This window comes from Delphinus delphis, chromosome 17 (assembly GCF_949987515.2).
Source record: "Delphinus delphis chromosome 17, mDelDel1.2, whole genome shotgun sequence".
Lineage (NCBI taxonomy): Eukaryota > Metazoa > Chordata > Mammalia > Artiodactyla > Delphinidae > Delphinus > Delphinus delphis.
Window position 1 is genome coordinate 55989921 of NC_082699.1, and position 19353 is coordinate 56009273.

The 19353-nt window shown below is 31.8% G+C and overlaps 1 protein-coding gene across 3 annotated transcripts in view; it reads right to left on the reverse strand.

Annotated features, from left to right (window-relative positions):
• CSMD3 (CUB and Sushi multiple domains 3) overlaps positions 1-19353 on the reverse strand; it is a 1080105-nt gene that overhangs the window by 652306 nt on the left and 408446 nt on the right. For 2 of the 3 annotated variants that reach the window (XM_060035245.1, XM_060035244.1), the window contains 2 exons: positions 13494-13571; positions 5883-5970 (listed from right to left, as the gene is read on the reverse strand). In XM_060035245.1, coding sequence (XP_059891228.1) covers positions 5883-5970; positions 13494-13571 — 166 coding nt within the window. The remainder of the gene's footprint in view (positions 1-5882; positions 5971-13493; positions 13572-19353) is intronic. The other variant, XM_060035246.1, reaches the window with a different exon arrangement.

Genomic DNA, 19353 nt, shown 5'->3' on the forward strand with positions numbered 1-19353 from the left:
ATCATTTATGGAAAAGTATGTTAACAAATGAGACATTTCTGGTTCTTTCAGTTTTAGCTGAAGCCCCAAGGCTGATAAATGAGGATATGTGCTCACACATTCTAAAAGAGGGGTTTCAGAACATTTGTGTAGAATTTGTTAAGGATGTATTAAAAAAAATTCATTCAAGATCATTAGAATAACACATAGCTTAGCTCCAGGAAGGATGTATCAGAAGATTTGAGGATACCAATTAATGAAAAGTTTGCAAGTATAATTTCTTTGGAGGGAATTGGAGCATTTGAGTGGGTGGTCCCCATCCTACCTCAACCCAGTTAGGAGGGAGGCTTCAAGAAGATAATTCAGTGAGTAAAGAGGCACTAAATAGTGGGGGAGACTGACTTCTTACACTTACCTGGATGTTTGCTAAATTGCAGAATGTGTGAGCCCTGGTACCTCAAAGAACTAGAGTATTACATAGATAAATGGGTAAAGGGCACCAGAAGAGATTGTCATGAGTTATTTTTGTGTTTTTTGCTTCTTTGTTGTTTGTTTTAATATTTATGGGGCAGGGACTGGTGCTTCAATCCAACAACCAAGCTTGCTTCCATATGAAGCAGTGATTCATCGTGTACCTGCCTAACAGAGGCTAATTTTCCTTTGAAATGATAGGGGTCCAGTAACAGAGAGTTAATTCAAGCCCTAACTAAATGTATATTGCTTCAAATAAGCTGACACAGTATATCTTTTGTCAGTGATTTTTATTCCTTTACCTGCTTTCCCTTCTCTTATTCTTTGGGGTGCTTCCCATAGCCTTTTATATAAGAATGATTACTGTTTTATACTTTTTAAAACACAAAAAAAATATTTCTTTCCCTTCTGAAACAGATTAAAAATATTTTACCTGCTATTTCTGAATCGGTCTTGTTTATAGCTGAAACTGAACATGAAAGATGATCTAATCCACTTATCTTGTAAAGGACCCCAACCTATAACTCTGCTTGAAATTTTCTTTGCTCCACATCCATGTTTCTATTTGTTATGCCTAGAAGAATCACTAGAAATTTCCTGAATGCACTGAATTTTATCACGCCTTTGCACAATCCTTTTAATGCTTGTACCTGGGAAACTTAGTAATTCTAGACAGAAATCATATAACTAGGCAGATTCATTATCATCAATCTCAAAAGGACACTCAAAATTACTTAGCAAGGTAATATTTCTATATCAAACTTGCTCTCCCACTATTGGGTAATGACTATTTCCAGTTTTTCTCTCAAAGTTCCTCTCCCAACCATTCCCATCCTCTCTCTCTCATTTATATGTATGTGTGTATATATATATATATATAAATTTGATGGTCTTGCTTGATGCAGCCTTCACAGAGTAAAAGTATTAAATATAAGGTCTCTCATTTTCCCTTCACAAAATCTGTTATTTTTGTTTTTTTTTTAATTGGGTCTTCGTTGCTCCGCATGGGCTTTCTCTAGTAGCAGCAAGCAGGGGCTTCTTTGCGGTGCGTGGGCTTCTCATTGTGGTGGCTTCTCTTGTTGCGGAGCATGGGCTCTAGGAAACGCGGGCTTCCGTAGTTGTGGCACGTAGGCTCAGTAGTTGTGGCTCACAGTCTCTAGAGCACTATTCCTGTCCTTGGGATCATGTTTATTTTCTCCAAAAAAGTTATGTTCCTTTACTTATACCCACTAGGAATCTTTCCTATCATCCGTATTTTCCTCTCTACAGGATTATTTGTATCATCCAATAAACAAGCTCTGGTTTCTTGTATCTCTAAAAAGAAAATCTATTTGAGTTCCTAATGACTATAGAACTGCTCCATTATTCTTCTGCTTTATGCAATTTGATGTTCCAAAGCTATTACCTATCTGAACTGTCTATTCACTCTTCAGCTTATTTCAATTTGTTTCAACCTTTGTCACTCCAATGAAATCACTCTTGCCAACAACCTTCATGTTGTCAAATTTAAGAGACAGTCTTCTGTCCTCATCATTTTCAATTGTATTGAAAATTCCTGACCCCTTTTAAAGGACTTCCTTCCCTTACTTCATCCATGCCTATTTCTCTTGCTACTCGTGAGAATGATTTGCTAGCTTCTTTTTTTTTTTTTTTGCAGTACACGGGCCTCTCACTGTTGTGGCCTCTCCCGTTGCAGAGCACAGGCTCCGGACGCGCAGGCTCAGCAGCCATGGCTCACGGGCCCAGCTGCTCCACAGCATGTGGGATCTTCCCGGACCGGGGCACGAACCCGTGTCCCCTGCATCGGCAGGCGGACTCTCAACCACTGCGCCACCAGGGAAGCCCCTGATAGCTTCTTAAAATCAATCATATCATGAAATAGCATAGAACTTTGGACTATGTCATAGATTCACTCGTCATTCTACACTGTCTAACTGATGTCATCTATTCATGCTGCTTTAGGATTCTTAGTAACATCTACATACTGATATTTCCTTGCTATCTCTGAACTTTAATTATGTTCACCTATGAACTTAACATACCCACTTGTAAATCACTAAGTCATTTGAAGTTTACAATCTCTAAACTGAACTCTTATTTTTTTCCCTCAAAACCTCTGGACTTCCACACTTAATTAAATATAATTATTTACCCTAATTTCATGATGTTCAAGCTGAGGAAATTAGGGATCATCCTTTTTTGTTTTCTTACTTTCCACATAAAATATCATTGGACACTGAGACTTTGAGTGTCCAAGACCCAAAAGATATCTTGAGTCTGTCTAGTTCACTGCTATCACCATAGTCTAAGTCTCTACCATCTTAAAACCAGACTGCTGCACTGGCCTTCTAACTAAAACTTGTTTTCTTCAATCCACCTATCTAAAGTATAAAGCATGATGTACTGAAAATATAAATTGAATCAGCTCTCTCTCTCAAAACTCTTTACAGCTTCCCATAATAGGTAGGTGACCCACATGAGTGAAGAAGCCTAGGAGTGACCACTGTGAACCAGAGAGTTTGCTTAGCCTAAAGGGAACATCTGTTAATTGGTTCTAGTAGATGTCGCAATGAAGGTACATTGGTTTTAGCTGCCAAATCTAAAAAGGGAATACAAAAACGTGTGTGCACGTGCACGTGTGTGTGTATGTGTGTGTGAAATCTCCTGATTTTTAAATGTTGACTCACATATTTTAAAAACACTGTGTGTTTAAAACAAAACATATCTTCAGTGCAGATTAAGCAGAATGGCTGCCAATCTGCTTCTTCTGAATAAGAGCTCTGGTTTCCCCACATCTCCTCAACTTCATTCTACAGCTTTTCTATTGAATTCTGTGCTTTTCTTCAATTTACAGTCTATAATTTAGACTCCCTAATCTTTATTTTCCTGGAATGGCTCATCAAGCTCTTCCTCAGTGTGAGGCTCTTCCTTTCCTATAGTCTAAAGGCATAAAATTCTTCTGGTATCAATGAAAGTGGGACCTTCTTACACTGGGTGGATTCCCACTCTGACATCTTTATCCTCTTGTTTTTATCCTCACAGAAGCTTAATTTTTTATTTTACTTTTTTATTTCACAGTACTTTTTAAAACTTGAGATTCATTTCATTGTTTATTGTCTTTTTTGCCATTAAATTTGAAGACCTATGGGGGGCATGTACTATGTCTGCTGTTAAGTGTTTTATTTGTTCCTGGTACAAAGCCAGGTACACAATAGGCAAACAATATATGTAGACAATGAATGTATAAACATATAAATGGTCTCTGGATTTCTCTGCCTCTCTATACCAGATTCCAATCATACTTCATACTTCCACCTCAACATTTGCCTCTGTGACCCTCATCTCCTAGCTGTCCAAAATACCATACCTCTTCTGTCTCCATGACATTCCGCATGTTCTTAAATTATAATGACTCTATTATATCTTAGCCTGACTGTGAGCATCTTGATGACTAACATCTATCAGGGTCTTGAAACATGACTGTAAGATAATCTTATGATTTGAAATCCACGAAAAGGTAATTTAACTCACTATATTCCTATTAAGTCTATTTCTACTAAACCTCATATTTTTGCAAAAAGTGAGACCAAATAAATATTAATAACTATTTCATTTATCTTATCATACTATAATAGAAGCTAGAATTAACTGAATACTTATTTGTCTTAAGCTTTATGATTACTACCATGCATACGTTATCTCATGTAATCTTTCCCTCAATCCATGAAACAAGTATTATTATCCTCGTTTTTAGATCTGACGAAACCAACTCTTGGAGAAGACAAGACAGTTTACTGCAAGGATGGGATGTGAATGAAGTTTGGTTTCAAAGCATAATGTAATATAGTGATTAAAGGGTCAGGATTTAGAATCAGGAAGTAACGAGTTCAAATTTCAATTCCATCAAATTATTAGCTGGATAAACAGAGTTTCAGTTTTCTTATTTGTAAAGTGGGAATAAAATAATAAACACCTTATAGCATTTTATAATAAATAAAGAATACATGTAAAAATACTAGGTAAATTGTTTACCACTCTGCAGTCTATGAAATATCAGTTAATTATTGAGGTTGAGAGATTTAGTTGATTTTTTTTTTTCTTTTTTTTTTTTTTGCGGTACGCGGGTCTCTCACTGTTGTGGTCTCTCCCGTTGCGGAGCACAGGCTTTGGACGCGCAGGCTCAGCGGCCATGGCTCACGGGCCCAGCCGCTCCATGGCATGTGGGATCCTCCCGGACCGGGGCACGAACCCGTGTCCCCTGCATCGGCAGGCGGACTCTCAACCACTGCGCCACCAGGGAAGCCCTGATTTTTAATATAGTCATTTAGTTTATTAAGATCAGACTGACTAGTTTCCCAGGTCTTTTGAATTTCTTTCTAGTGTGATTTTTTCAAACATTATTATCCATATTAATTATCAGACTAGTTAAAGAAAGTTCTGTAAAATTTTTAGAAAATTACAATTTTATTCATATTGAACTAATATTGTTTTCCACTGCAAGTATATCAAAATATAACTTTAAGTTAACTTGAATGATCCATGGGGACAAAATGTTCACAGGTCTTTATTATAAGAACTATCTTTTTATTCATAGGGATATTCTTTAGCACAGCATTTGTCCTTTATACAAACAATATAAAGAAGAAAAGATTGTAAATGTGTGGTATGTGTAACTATAACCATTATCATTTTTTAAATTTAATATATCATGAATATTTTGTGAAAATAAGTATTTGTGAATGTTAACTAAATTATCACTTACTATTTTATAGGATTTTTTGTATCTTTCATTTGTAAAATGTTACAGAGGACTACTGAAAATTCAAGATTTTTAAAAAATATTGTTTGATAGTGTAAGTTAATGGCTACCATATTCTACTACATACATTTTCTATGTTGTAAGTAAACTAATTTCAAATTTTAAAATAAATACTAATTTTAAGATAGAGATAAAACTTATTCAAATTACATTTACTTCTAAAAATTACATATAAAATGTTTATAGAACATTTGCAGGAAGGTTTCACAGGCAGTACCTCATTTGAAACTCACCATTCTATGTGGTAAATTTGATATACATGTTACAGAAGAGGAAACTCAGGCAGAAAGGATTGAATAACTTACCAAAGATCAGACAATTAATAAGCAATAGAAGTTGAATTCAAACTCATGTCTTTCAAATCAAATCCCATGATTTTTCACTTACTACATGACAATAGATTAATCATTTAAACTCCAAAAAGTATCCTAATAAATTTGAGTAGTCACTTTAAAATACTGAAATATTATTAATGGTAACACATCAATGAAATCTAGTTGCCACACTTTTAAGTCACCAGGTCTTCATCTCCATATTATTAGTTATATTTGAAGTTAAAATTAAAATAAACCTTAACAAAATAAATAATGAAATAAACAATTTAAAATCTTACCTAAAATCTGATCCAACTCTCTTCCCATTTTCTGGTTCTCCTGGATCTGGGCATAAATTGGAAGCTGTTTTAATACCTCCCTCATTTACTGGAACAACAGAAAAAAGAAAAGAAAAAAATAATCAAAACATATATGATTAGGAAAACAAGGATGATATTCATTTAAAGTTGTACATAAAATATATTCTTGTATTTTGTTATTGTAATCACTATAGCTTATATAGAGAAAGTTAAATATAGTTTGATAAACCAATAATGAGGACAAAAACATTTTTTCTATTTGTGGACATATAAGAAAGTAAGTTTCATGTTCCTATTCAATGACTTACTAATCTGAATATTAACACATTAACAATTAACATATTTTTAATTACTATCAAATAGTGAAATCTCTTGTAATGTACTCCCAGGGTATCCGTGCCAGAGTTTCCATTAATTATTGGCAGTAGAGAAGTCACCACCAGTTAGGGCAGTGTCGTTTGGGTACTTATTATTTTTAAAGTTGCAATAGAAAAATAAGACCCTGTGGAAAAAAGTGTATTACCACTTTTTATTTGATATATAACAAAGAATTCAATCTGCCAATGTGAAAGTAAAACTGTGGCACAAATTATCAAGCATGTCATTGAATTATGATATAATGATGAAAATCAAAATAAGGGTTTTACCCTTTAACAATTTCCATGACTGTGTTTTACTTAGCCATTGTACACTTTCAGCAGTTTTTTCAGAACACCCAATTATTAAAAAGATTTATTAATATTTTCAGTGAATGTGATCACAGTAAATAAATAATTCCCCAAGACAGCGCTTTTCTTCAAATGGGAAGATCATTAAACCAGATAAGGTCTGAAATATCTGAGTGATACTGTTTCATGAATTCAATCTTATAGTGAATTAGAGAGTAAGTTCTATTTTCCTCTTTATCAACTTATCTGCGTTTTAAAGAAAAGAATGGGACCTGAGTAGAGACTCTAGAGAGGGAAAAATGTAAACTTTGAAATGGTTCTTGTCCTACATTGTGGGTTGGAATCACCTCTACAGCTTTTTTAAAAGAATAAAGACGCTTAACTTTTATGTCTAGATATTCTAATGCAATTACTTTGGGTAGGACCCTGTGGATCTGTTTTTTGTTGTTGTTGTTTTTGTTTGATTTTTTAATAATCCTCCAGGTGATTCTAATGTAGAGTCAATATTGGGAACCACTGGATCCCTGCATCATTTAGTTCAGATTGTCAACTTGTTCATATTGATTAGATAGCAAGATAACTATCAGATGATGGCCCAACAGTCACAGCTCCGGTAAAGTTGCCATATTTTCAATTAGATATGAAATTTTGTGTTTGCACCCTTCATTCTATAAAAATCACTTTCCTAAATATCCTCAACAGTATCCTTATTGCTGCCAAATTACAAGTTCACCAATCCACACAAAGCATGTGATATTTTTGCTTTTCTTGGTCTGCTGACTTGCTAATTAATTTCTTTTTATCTTTCTGGCTTTTGTTCCTTCTTATGTTTGTTTTGGCCACTCTCTTACTTTAGCTGATATCACATACAGAGAGCAAATTCAAAGACAATGACCCATAATTCTCCATATTTTATGTTTTCCTTGTGGCTTGAAAAATTACCTCTTTGCTAAGAATTTCAAATATATGGTTTTGTCATTTTTTTTCCCCAAGCTCTGTCTTGCTCCTTCAATGACCTACTAGGTCAACCCACCAAAATTCTCATAGTCATTTCATGTGCATGCTCAAATCCAGCTTAATCACTGATGCTTTTGTTTCTCTATTATCATTCTCTTCCAATTCATCTTGAGTACTAGAACTAAACTTTCTCAACCACAGTTTTCATTACTGTCCAAATAGCCTATGATTCTAGATTTCTAAGTATATCAACTCTACTACCCACTAGCCACCAATATACATCCATAACTCAAGTCCAACAGATTCTTCATTCTTCTGCAATTTTACTGGTTAGCCATGCTTATTCCATGCTTTGTGTTTTCTCCAGGTCTCCATGTTTTCCATTTCTTCCTCTTCAGCTATCAAAATTCTATGTAATTTTCAAGACTCAGCTCAAGTCCCACTTTTTTTTTTTTTTTTTTTTTTTTGCGGTACGCAGGCCTCTCACTGTTGTGGCCTCTCCAGTTGCAGAGCACAGGCTCCGGACGCACAGGCTCAGCGGCCATGGCTCACGGTCCCAGCCGCTCCGCAGCATGTGGGATCTTCCCAGACCGGGACACAAACCCATGTCCCCTGCATCAGCAGGCGGACTCTCAACCACTGCGCCATCAGGGAAGCCCCAAGTCCCACTGTCATGTTTTTCCAGATTTTCTAATCCCTCTTTTTACATGACATGAACAATTTTATATTTAATTTTTTAATTATTTTGTCATACTTTAATAGTTTCATATTCCTTAGTCATATATACAAATATATTATACATTTGATAGAGATAAGGAAAAACATAATTATTTTAATATTCCCACAGGGCCTAGATGACTAATGACTTCTCAGTAAATATTTCCTAGTAGGTTGATTAAAAGCAATGTGTTGTACACTGTTTTCAATGAGTATTTTTTCTATGGGAAGAACTATCCTATAACTGACTTTTGAAAATATTATAGTGTATGCTATTAAAGTGTAACTTTTTTAACATATGATAAAGATAAGAAAAAGAAGTGGCATGACTTAGGCTTTCTACACTATTATACTAAATTTATAACACAGATTATAGGTAAAAATAGATGTGTCTGTGAATACATTAGAAAATAAAAATAATAAAAAATTTCATTTTTTCCATTTCATCATCATTATTGCCTAGGTTAATATAAATTTTAACAATAGCTAAGACACAGTACTATGTGTCAGGAACTAATCTACACCCTTTACATGTATCAGCTCATTTACTCTTCACACAAATCTGAAGGGTAGCTGCTTGTATTATATGTTTCCTACAGGTGAGGAAACTGAGGCATAGAGAGGTTAAGACACATTTCTAAAGTCCTATTTCCACTTTCTGCCTTAGTCTAGGTTTCAACCTTGGCAGACTGATTCAAGAAATTCTACTCTTAACCCCTGAGCTCTCCATCTTGTACAGAAAGCTCAGAAAGGAGAAAGGGCATCAATACTTAAAATTCAAAACACTTTTCCAAATATTTTATTTTAGAATGCAGACCATATTTATAACTTTCACCATGTTCACTTAATTAATCCCAGTTCTCATGATTTAATTGTCAAATTACTTTTGTCTGTTTGAAAGTGTCCTTTAAACAGCTGTCTTTGGACATCTGCAATAGTGAAAAATTTCCCAACTTAAATTGTAAAGATAACGGGAGAGCTGCTGCATGATACATGTATTTAGTGTTCTTTAATTAAAAAATTTAAAATAAAAAATAAAGAACAAAGTATATAATCTCTTATTTTTCTGATATTTAGATGCTACATAACTGCCCATAGCTAGTGACGCCAAGACATTCAAATGAAGTTAGTATCCATTCAGTCAGCTGCTTTCACTACGTAATGCCATTCAAACAACTGGACAAATATTTATCATTTTTACTTCTTTCAATTTGTAACTTGTAAAAATAACATGAGTGCTCTTTAAAAGTTAATTACATGGACAGGGTCTTGCCTCTTGAAAAGAGCATAACTACAGGGAATATCCTTTTTGCTCTGAACTTTAAGGACAATAATAATAATATTATTATTATTATTATTACTAGTACTAATGCAATATGAATCCTTTTCCCCACACATCAGTGACAAAAAGAGAGGGCAGAATTTATAGAATTAAAAAAATTGGATGAATTATCATTTCTTATAACATTGAAGTATATTTATTATATGTGCTTATAAAATATGCCATAGTAATTTTAATTAATGTACTATATTATTGTATATTCTAGCTTAAAAATACTGTAAAATTAGTCAACATCAAAATAAAATATTGTTATTACAAGCAAGTTTCTTAAGCTTCTGATTTTACATAGCACATAATCTACTCTAAAGATAAATATAACTAGATATTGAAAGTCATCTTACTAAAAATCATCTCTACATTACCTCATCCAGTTGGTGGCATCTTAGATTTTTCTTTATATTAGATTTAAAAATTTTATTCCACCTTATAAAATAGAATGCTTTGGATCTCGTTCTGAACTCCAACATCATGAATGTGGACAGAATGTAATTTTATACTAACTTTATATCCTCCAAAGAGTTGTCACATAACTCATTTAGCTTCCCAATAAAATGCTGGATCCTTGCCAACTGAGACTGTATCTTATTCACTCCTTTTACCTTCTTAGTCTAGCATGGCCCTGCCATGGAGAAGTAGTTCAAATAGAATTGCGCAATGAATGTATAATAAGAATGCATCAAAGTATGGACTTGAAGAAGATGAAATAATTTTTAAAAATACATTATGGAAAGCTCACAGTGTCTTTATAATTCCACCTTAAAATTTTAGAATAGCCTAGTAGAAAAGTTGGCAAGAATAAATGCAGTCAATTCAACATGTTAAAATATAAAAAATTATTTTTATTTTTTAAATTAAAAATATTTTTTCCTTTATTTGCAAACCTACTCTCTTTGGTAACAATGAGGGATGGAAAGAGACTACATAGAGTTCAGGTACCAAAGTAGGAAAAAGAATCTGAATTAGCTATTTAAACAACCAAATGCTTCCCATGAACACTACTGCAGTTTCCTGAATCTCTTATTAATTTGTTTCTTAGTTAAACTTTAAAGGTGCTATTAAGGGAAGATGCAATTTGGAAATGTGTGTAGCTCATGTCCTCCATAATTATGCTCACTCCTGGAAGTTCTAGTGACTGAATTGATAGTTTTTGCAAAGAACACAAGCTTTATTATTATTTTTTTCCTTTGAAAGTTTAATGTCAGATAAAAATTGTCTCCTTTTAAAATTATTTGGCTCTGTGTTAAATTAATGATTCAAAGAGATGAAGACCGAAATGCCTACTTGATAACAGATATATAATAATGATAAAAATTAAAGCATTATAACTTTCTCTGTGATCAACCATAGAGAATATATATTTGTAACTAGCTATTAAACATTTGAGAAAAAAATGTAGGAAAATAAAATAATGTTGGCTTGTTATTGTTGCTAAAAAAAATTGGCATAAATAATCTGCCTTGATGAAAGTTGAATTATTTCTATTCAAAAATAAAAATAAGAGGGCTTCCCTGGTGGCACAGTGGTTCAGAGTCTGCCTGCCCATGCAGGGGACACGGGTTTGTGCCCCAGTCCGAGAGGATCCCACATGCCGCGGAGCAGCTGGGCCCATGAGCCATGGCCGCTGAGCCTGCGCGTCTGGAGCCTGTGCTCCGCAAGGGGAGAGGCCACAACAGTGAGCGGCCCGCGTACCGCAAAAATAAATAAATAAATAAATAAAAATAAAAATGAGAAAGCACAAGAGTATATTTTATCTCCTACATAAGCTGTAATAGATAAATGTAAAATGTATTTTAAAATTATGAAGTAAATTAACATTTTTTGCTTTATGAGTAATTTTTTTCTTTTTGTCTCATTAACTTTACTCCTGACAATTTAAAAGTAAATATTCTTTAAATTAAATATATACATACATACATATATATATATATATATATATATATATATATATATATATATATAATCAGGGTTTATTTGTTTCCCCAGGTACACTGCTATGTCTAAAATTCCCTTTCTTGTTCATCCTCATAACCACTGTACAAGAACAATGAAAATAATATGTATGCCCACTAAGACAATATACCAAGTATAAAAAGTTACATACATATTTTTCTTATTGAATAAATTTGATGTGTAACATTGTGTAAGATTTAGGTGTACAGCATATTACTATGATACATTTATATATACTGTAATATTTATAATTGTTGATGATGTAGAGTTGAATACACCTTAATTTCAGTATACATAGCCTAATTTTCCCAGGACATCTGAAAGTTTGAAGCATGAAGCATATAAAATAACATTTGTGTAACCAAAATGAGGAAAGAGTAAGAAAGTGATAGCCCATAATTCTTCTTAGATTTCCAAAATAAATAGATTAGCCAGACAAAATATTAGGAAAAAAAAGTAGTAAACGTAATTATTTAAGTCTGCATCATTTCCTTCATGTTGACATGATAAAATATGATATGTCAGAATAATTTCACCTAACAACTTTATGTTTATATTTTCTTGTATAGGAAAAATATCTTTCTCTCTGAAATGTATCAAATAATTAATATATGAAAAATACTATAGATTATTTATTTTCCCTAAAAACTGTTATCAATTTTGAAAATATGTTTTAACACTAAAAATATAACAATAAATCATACTTATATAGCTAAATACTTTGAAATGAACTGTTTAATGCTTTCCAAACAGGTAACCCAATTTGACATTTTCCTACTGATATCTGCTATTTTTGGTTTCGTATTCTCAAATCTAACAAAATGTGAAAAATCACATTTTAAAATTAGGACACTTTAAAATATTTGATACCAACAGGCTCCAAGTTTGCTTCTTGATAAGTGAAGTAATTGCTCAATTTGTGCCATTTACTGTTACAAATACAACTCAATAAATATGTGGGTAGAATCCTTTTCTGATATAACTATAATGAATGATTTTTTTAAGAAATAGTTTTAAACTCATTTCGTTAGATGATTTGGAATTGAATAAAAATAAATAATGTTAAAAATGTATTTTTGCTTAAAAGATGATATTCATTTAAAATAACTAATCTTATTTATTATCAATAAGGCATTTTAGAAGTCAGATGTGGTATCATGAATGGCTTCTTTTAAAATTTATAATATGTATCTGCAGGAACAGTAAGGCAGGGTATTTCTACAAACTGCTATTGATTTATATTGAAAAAATGCATAGCTTTCTTATAAATCTTATTTTATGTTCATATATGGTAATATAACAATGAATATTCAAATTCAATGACTCTTAATCTGAGATTCATGGATGAACTTCAGATCATCTATAAATCCCTGAATGTTAAGCAAAATTGTGTATTGGGGCAGCACATAAATATGTGTACCTCAGTTCAATTCATGAGATTTTCAAAATAAAACAAAAATTAATTAGCTAGTTAATTCATTTATAAAATATCTGACTTAAGTGTTTGTATAAATTAACTCAAATTAAAATATATTTTTCCTTAAATGAAAAATTGCTGTTTAAAGAAATTTTTCCTTAGAAAAATAATTATGTTGAAATTTAGATACGTTCAAACAAAAATTCCTACAAGAAACCATTAATTTGATGATTTTTACTCATTTTTTTATCTCACATACTAGAATTAGAAAACTAGAATGCTATCAACATGCTAGATCTAAAGAGTTTTTTTCTTTTACATTTTGAAACAATCTGAGCTCCAAAGTTTACCACAATAAACCAATAACTCAATATGCATTTAAATACAAGAAAATATTGAATAATCATGCATGTTATATAAATATTAATACAGTTAATTTGGTAAATACACAAACATTTTTATAAAACACACAAACAACACAGACACCACAAACTTCACTCTTGCACTAGAGAAAGAAACAAAAAAAAGAGTACACTCACAGATAGAAAACTTGTTGCTGTTGTCTTTCCCTGGAAACAATTTAAATCCTCTAGATTTAAAATCTATGGCCTTTTTCACTAGTTAAGAAAACAAACAAAAACATGTATCAGGATACACAAGTTTAAAATGAAATTCAAGTTAACAAATTTTGTTAGCATGGAATTATGCAAGTTAAAATAACTGCTTTCTTAAGCTTGATATAGGGTACCCAGAAGAAAATAAAGAAAAAAATAGCAATCTGATCACTAAGCAGTAAAAATACCAAGCAGTATAAAAGGATTTTAAGTTTACTATAGGGAGAATCTTGCATACATGTATAGGTACTTTTTAACACTACCCAGTTTTTATAGAAGAGCAAAACATTAACTCTTTATCATAAACTATTTGAATTCATCAAATTTTATAGAATAAATTAAACTAGAAAAATAAAAATACTGATACATTATAAAAGTGGGATGAATTTAAGGAGCTTGGTTTTTAAAATAAACTAGTGTACTTTTAAGGTAATTTAGCCTAATTGAAATATTAGGACACATTTAAGAAAATGACATAATTGAAAAAACTTAAAATACATTCTAGTATTTCTGCCAATAACCATTTCCTTTCATACACATTGCTTGCGAATGATCGATGTTCAGTCCATATTGTACAAAATTTATGAAAGTGAATTATAACTTTTTGGATTTCATCTAAAATACCTTGCTACTCTTTTTGATATTATTATATTAAAAATCAACATCAGAAGAGGCTGGCATATTTCACTGTGTACTATATTAAAGTAGATATGACTGGATTTGCCTTAAAAAACTTATAAATTCAATGAAGTAACTTGGAACATTTTAAAAACAGTTTTTTAAGTATTTTGGATGAAGGAAAAAAGTATTATTTCCTTTTAAGTATAAATTATTTTATTAACTACAGCTGCTATATAATTTTTAAAGGGATAAACTATAGTTCAGAAGACTACTTTCTACTTTATTTAAAATTTTAATGACACCAAGTGAAATAAAGAAAAACTATTTAATTAAAACCTCACCCCACTAATTTAAAATGTTACGTAATCTGATCTAATGAGATATTTAAATAACAATTATTTTCTTTAAAAAAAGCACATGAACAAGAATCCAAGGGATATATTTAGCTTCCTCAATTACAATTTGAATTTTTTACATAATGCATTTTACGAGGTTTATAGGTAGAAATGATAAATTGAAACATTTAGGCAATTAGGTTTTGTTCACTTCCTGAATTTGAAAAAAGCAAAACTGATTTTTTTTAGTTTAAAATGATCATTTCACTAAATCTTACTTGCCATTGTACCCAATTAATGCAACTTAAGGATATTTTACTGCCTTTGAAACATTTTAAGGTGATTTTTTTCTTGTCACTACCTTCAAAAGTAGAGAGGTAGAGGCAGAGTCTTATGGCTTACTGAAATACACAGCTGTAAACTATCGATACATAGTACATATAAAAAATATGAAAATGATCATTGGAGTAGGATTTAAGATACCTGATTCTTAGCAATTAGTGGTTGTTGATTTTTGGACAAGAGTCTGCCTTTTTACCTGTCTCTTCTCTTAAAATAAGTAGCTAGGACTAGATGACTGCTTAGTTGCTTTACAATTTTGAGATTCTTTATCTGAGGCCCTTTATTTACAGTGAAAGAATGACTACATCTCTCTCAAGTTATGTTTTCCGTTGTAATTCTTTTCCACACCCCAGCCCCCAAGGTAAGCTAAAGTTTAGTCCTACTGTTGTATTTGGTTGGCTGCTCTAAATTTAGTTCTGCCACTTGTAAATTTTCCTGCTGCCTGAAAATTATTTTTAACAAAATTTACATTTTGTATTTTGAGGCATAATTCTAGATTCTCCAAATCCAAACATGAATTATAAGTAGGAATTCTACCTCTACTTTTCTCTGCATTATAAGATTTGACTTTAAGTATTACAAAGGGGTTGGAAAATTTCATAGTAGTCTTAACACAAATCTGGAATTCTTAATTTTTTTTTTTTAATGAAAAGATTGTAAACCCAAAGGAGAAAATTGAAGAAGAAAAATCCAGAGGGTCAAAGAGCTCAGTTACTAGAAATAAAGGATTTTGAAAACAACTCTGTGTGTGTGTGTGTGAGTGTGTTTGTATAAACTAGGTTTATGTAATGAGCTTATATCTAAATTTGACTATTTGGTTGGTGAGATCAGGGACAATACCTAGCTAAGAAAATGTCATCTGAGACCAAGAAGTTTTAAACAGTTTCCTGGTTCTGAAGGGACCTAACCTTATTTTTATTTATTTTTTTTTTTGCAGTACGCGGGCCTCTCACTGCTGTGGCCTTTCCCGCTGCAGAGCACAGGCGCTCTGGACGCGCAGGTTCAGTGGCCATGGCCCACGGGCCCAGCCACTCCGCAGCATGTGGGATCCTCCTGGACCGGGGCACAAACCCGTGTCCCCTGCATCGGCAGGCAGACTCTCAACCACTGTGCCACCAGGGAAGCCCCTAATCTTATTTTTTAAAAGCATCTGTTTGTCAATTTAAATTGAAGAAAAGTGAAAAGTATAAATAATTGTAATACAGATGCAGAAGATGGAAAACCAGGAGAATAACTATTTTAGGAGATAAAAAGGAGTGAACAGAAAATAATGTAAAATTTAAATTCACCCAAAACTTTAAAATATGTTAAACAGGAAACACATACTTTAGATATTTTTATAATTTCAATATAAAGAGCATACAGCATATCTCTTCTTGAATAAATTGAAAGGACAAATACTGTAAGCACCAACTGCAAGATGCTGCTCTAAATCATAAATCAGTGAAATGTTAATTCTCAAATATATGCCATAAAAACATATATTATGTATTACAAGGTATATGTATTAAGTACCAACATGACATCAAGCAATGGCGCTTCTAGTGATCCCATTTAACTTATAAAATTTATAAAATTAACCTGACCTTTGTAACAAGTGTATTCCAGTTATAAGCATGTCAAATTTATTTTATCATAAAGATATTAAAATATGTTGTGGTATTTTACATAATTTTATAAATATTAAAAGTGTGCTGTTTGTGTCGATTCCTTCCACTGTACTGTGAGTTTCTCAAAAGCAGCAACATTATTTTACTCAAGTAGTACTATGATTGAATGAATATATGCTATATTGTAAATTCTGATTTAACTAAAGGTATTTTGTTTGGAGGATTTCCTTTGTTAATCATGAATTAGGAAGGAAAGAAGTGATAAAAGAATGAATGTTCAAAATGAAGCACCTTCATGTGTAAAGCTATTTTAAATACATAAAAATATGTATGTTCTAATAAATTTTTAATACATTTCATTAAATGCAAGACATGTAGACATATGTGCCAAGATCCCTTTCCTTTATTTTCTTCTGCTTTTCACTTTTCACATGCTAACAATTTTGTTCATTTTTGTTTATTACTCTTTTGGTTTGACTCATGCTTAGCATAATGAAAATACTTTATAATATAGAAAATGTCTGGCAGAAAGGAATATACTAGGCCAACAATCAAATCCATCTGTTTAGTTGTAAGTCCCAGACACTAGGGAAAAACATTTTGTTTCTGTAATCCTCATTTAAGCAGTTTAAACCACTGTAGAGGATTATAAGTGTACTATTTTCCAGATCAATTATTGTTCAGTTATGTTCAAAAAGAATTTGAATTTTAAAAACTTACTGGTGACTGATGGTGACTGATAAACCTCATCTAACTTCCAGGTTAATTGGCTAAAGTCACTTAATTAAAAGTCATCTAACTTCCAGGTTAATTGGCTAAAGTCACTTAATTGAAATTATTTAAATCACAATGCCTTATTATAAAGATTAATCATATATGCACATACATGGATAAATTGCTAGATTTTGTTTCAAATGTCAACACTTTTTTTGTGAAACAGGTGGCATATGAATTTATTTTTATGTTGAAGAATCTCTGTTAGTAGGAACAAAGCGCTGGTGCCATTCTTTAACATTAGGAAACTGACCACAATACACAGATGCACTAAAGGGAATTCAACCATCACTTGGAGGCTTAGAAAACATGACCTTTACGTGGTCTATCACCCAGCCTCTAAAACTGAAAGTCATAAAACATTCCCCAGCTTCAAGTTCCTTATTTTAAAATTGATAGACTCTTCACTACATAATCTCAAAAGTCACACACCAATATTTTTTTATTCTATTTCACTCCTATATATATACAGTGAAAATCTGTAATTTTTCAGAACATTTATCTTTGAAAAAGAAGAAACAGACATGTTTAATATTAGTGGGCAGAATATTTTTTTCATTGGAAAAAACTACTTTAGATTTGTATGGGACTCCTATAGAAAAACATTGGCACTATTTATTAAATGTTATCAGAACATCTAAAAGCCCTGTCATTTTCTACTTAAATTATATTCAAATACAACAATAAAAATAAAACAAATGAGACATTCTGTTTATTATCTTAATCTTCCAAATTTGTATTTATTTTGACAATAACTTATCTTGCAAGTGGTAGTAGCTGCATTATAAATCTACAATTAAGTGAGAATATGATGGTCCCTGAGAAAAGGAAAATAATTTATTTTGAGAAAGTCATTTGTATCCTACTGATTTATTTTTGTTATTTTTGCTTCAACTTCTCAAATGTACAATTCCTTTCTCTTCTTTTAAACTGTTTTTGACATCATGCTATCTATATAATTCCTATTTTTTATTTTGAATTAAGTATCATCTTTATCTTTATACTTAATAAATAAACTATACTAATAAAATAAATTTCATCAGTTTTTGTTTTGGTTATTAAAACTAATGTGTGCTCATGTGTGCGTGTGTGTGTTCCATTTTGAGAACATGGCACATCTCACCATTGACAGTAGATCCATTTACATGGGTATTAGAATATATAATCAATCACTTGCTAAGGGATTTTATATAGATCTAGATAATGTTAAAACACAGTGTGTTATTTGTGACATTTCTCTCACTGGACCAGGAGTTGGGAAACCTGTATTCTAGTCCCACAAGACATGGAACAAGTTGTTTAACTTCTCTATACATTCCTAAGAGATTCATTCATTTACCCGTAAGTATTTAGGTGTAGAATTTAGAGCAAAGGAAGCAGAAAAGACTAATTAATCAGAATTCTCGAATTCTCAATTCTAGCTCAAAGATTAAAATGTTTTTAGAGATTCTAAAAGTATTTTACTATGTTCAGAGGAAAAGTTTTGTTTGTTTGAAAGTAAATTGTGGCTCCATGTCACAGGCCTAAAGGCACTAAAATTTAACACTTTTTTTCTACATCCTGTACTGGCAGAACTCTTCTTCAGAACATATTTAGCATGGAAGCGGCTATTTGGTCACTCCATCCATATTATCCTTAGAAGAAGAAATATCAAGAAACTACACTGATGCCAGGAAAAACTAGGTAGTATTCTTGTGGTGTCTGTTTTACTATCTTTCATATAAGAGTTACCACTGGATACAAATTTCTGAGAAAAGAATATTTGCTTTATAAATGTTGCTATAGTATAATTTTAGAAAATGATTAAGGTATGCTGCAAGTAAATCATATTTCTGAACTACACAGTAAAAAAAGGTATAATAGAAAATTCAACAGCATATTAGTAAGTGGTTCATGAGTCTTTGTGAAAAATATTTTATTTTAGAATATGTTAAAATAAAAGAAATAATACTGGCCTTCATTTGATGAGAAAATTAGTGGTGCAATGAAATATGTTCAATAGCACTGCAAATTCATTTGTAAAGACATATATTAGGGATATGCAAGATCCAAAATATTCTCAAATTTAAAATGACAGACCAATTAATTTTAAAAGAAATGGTG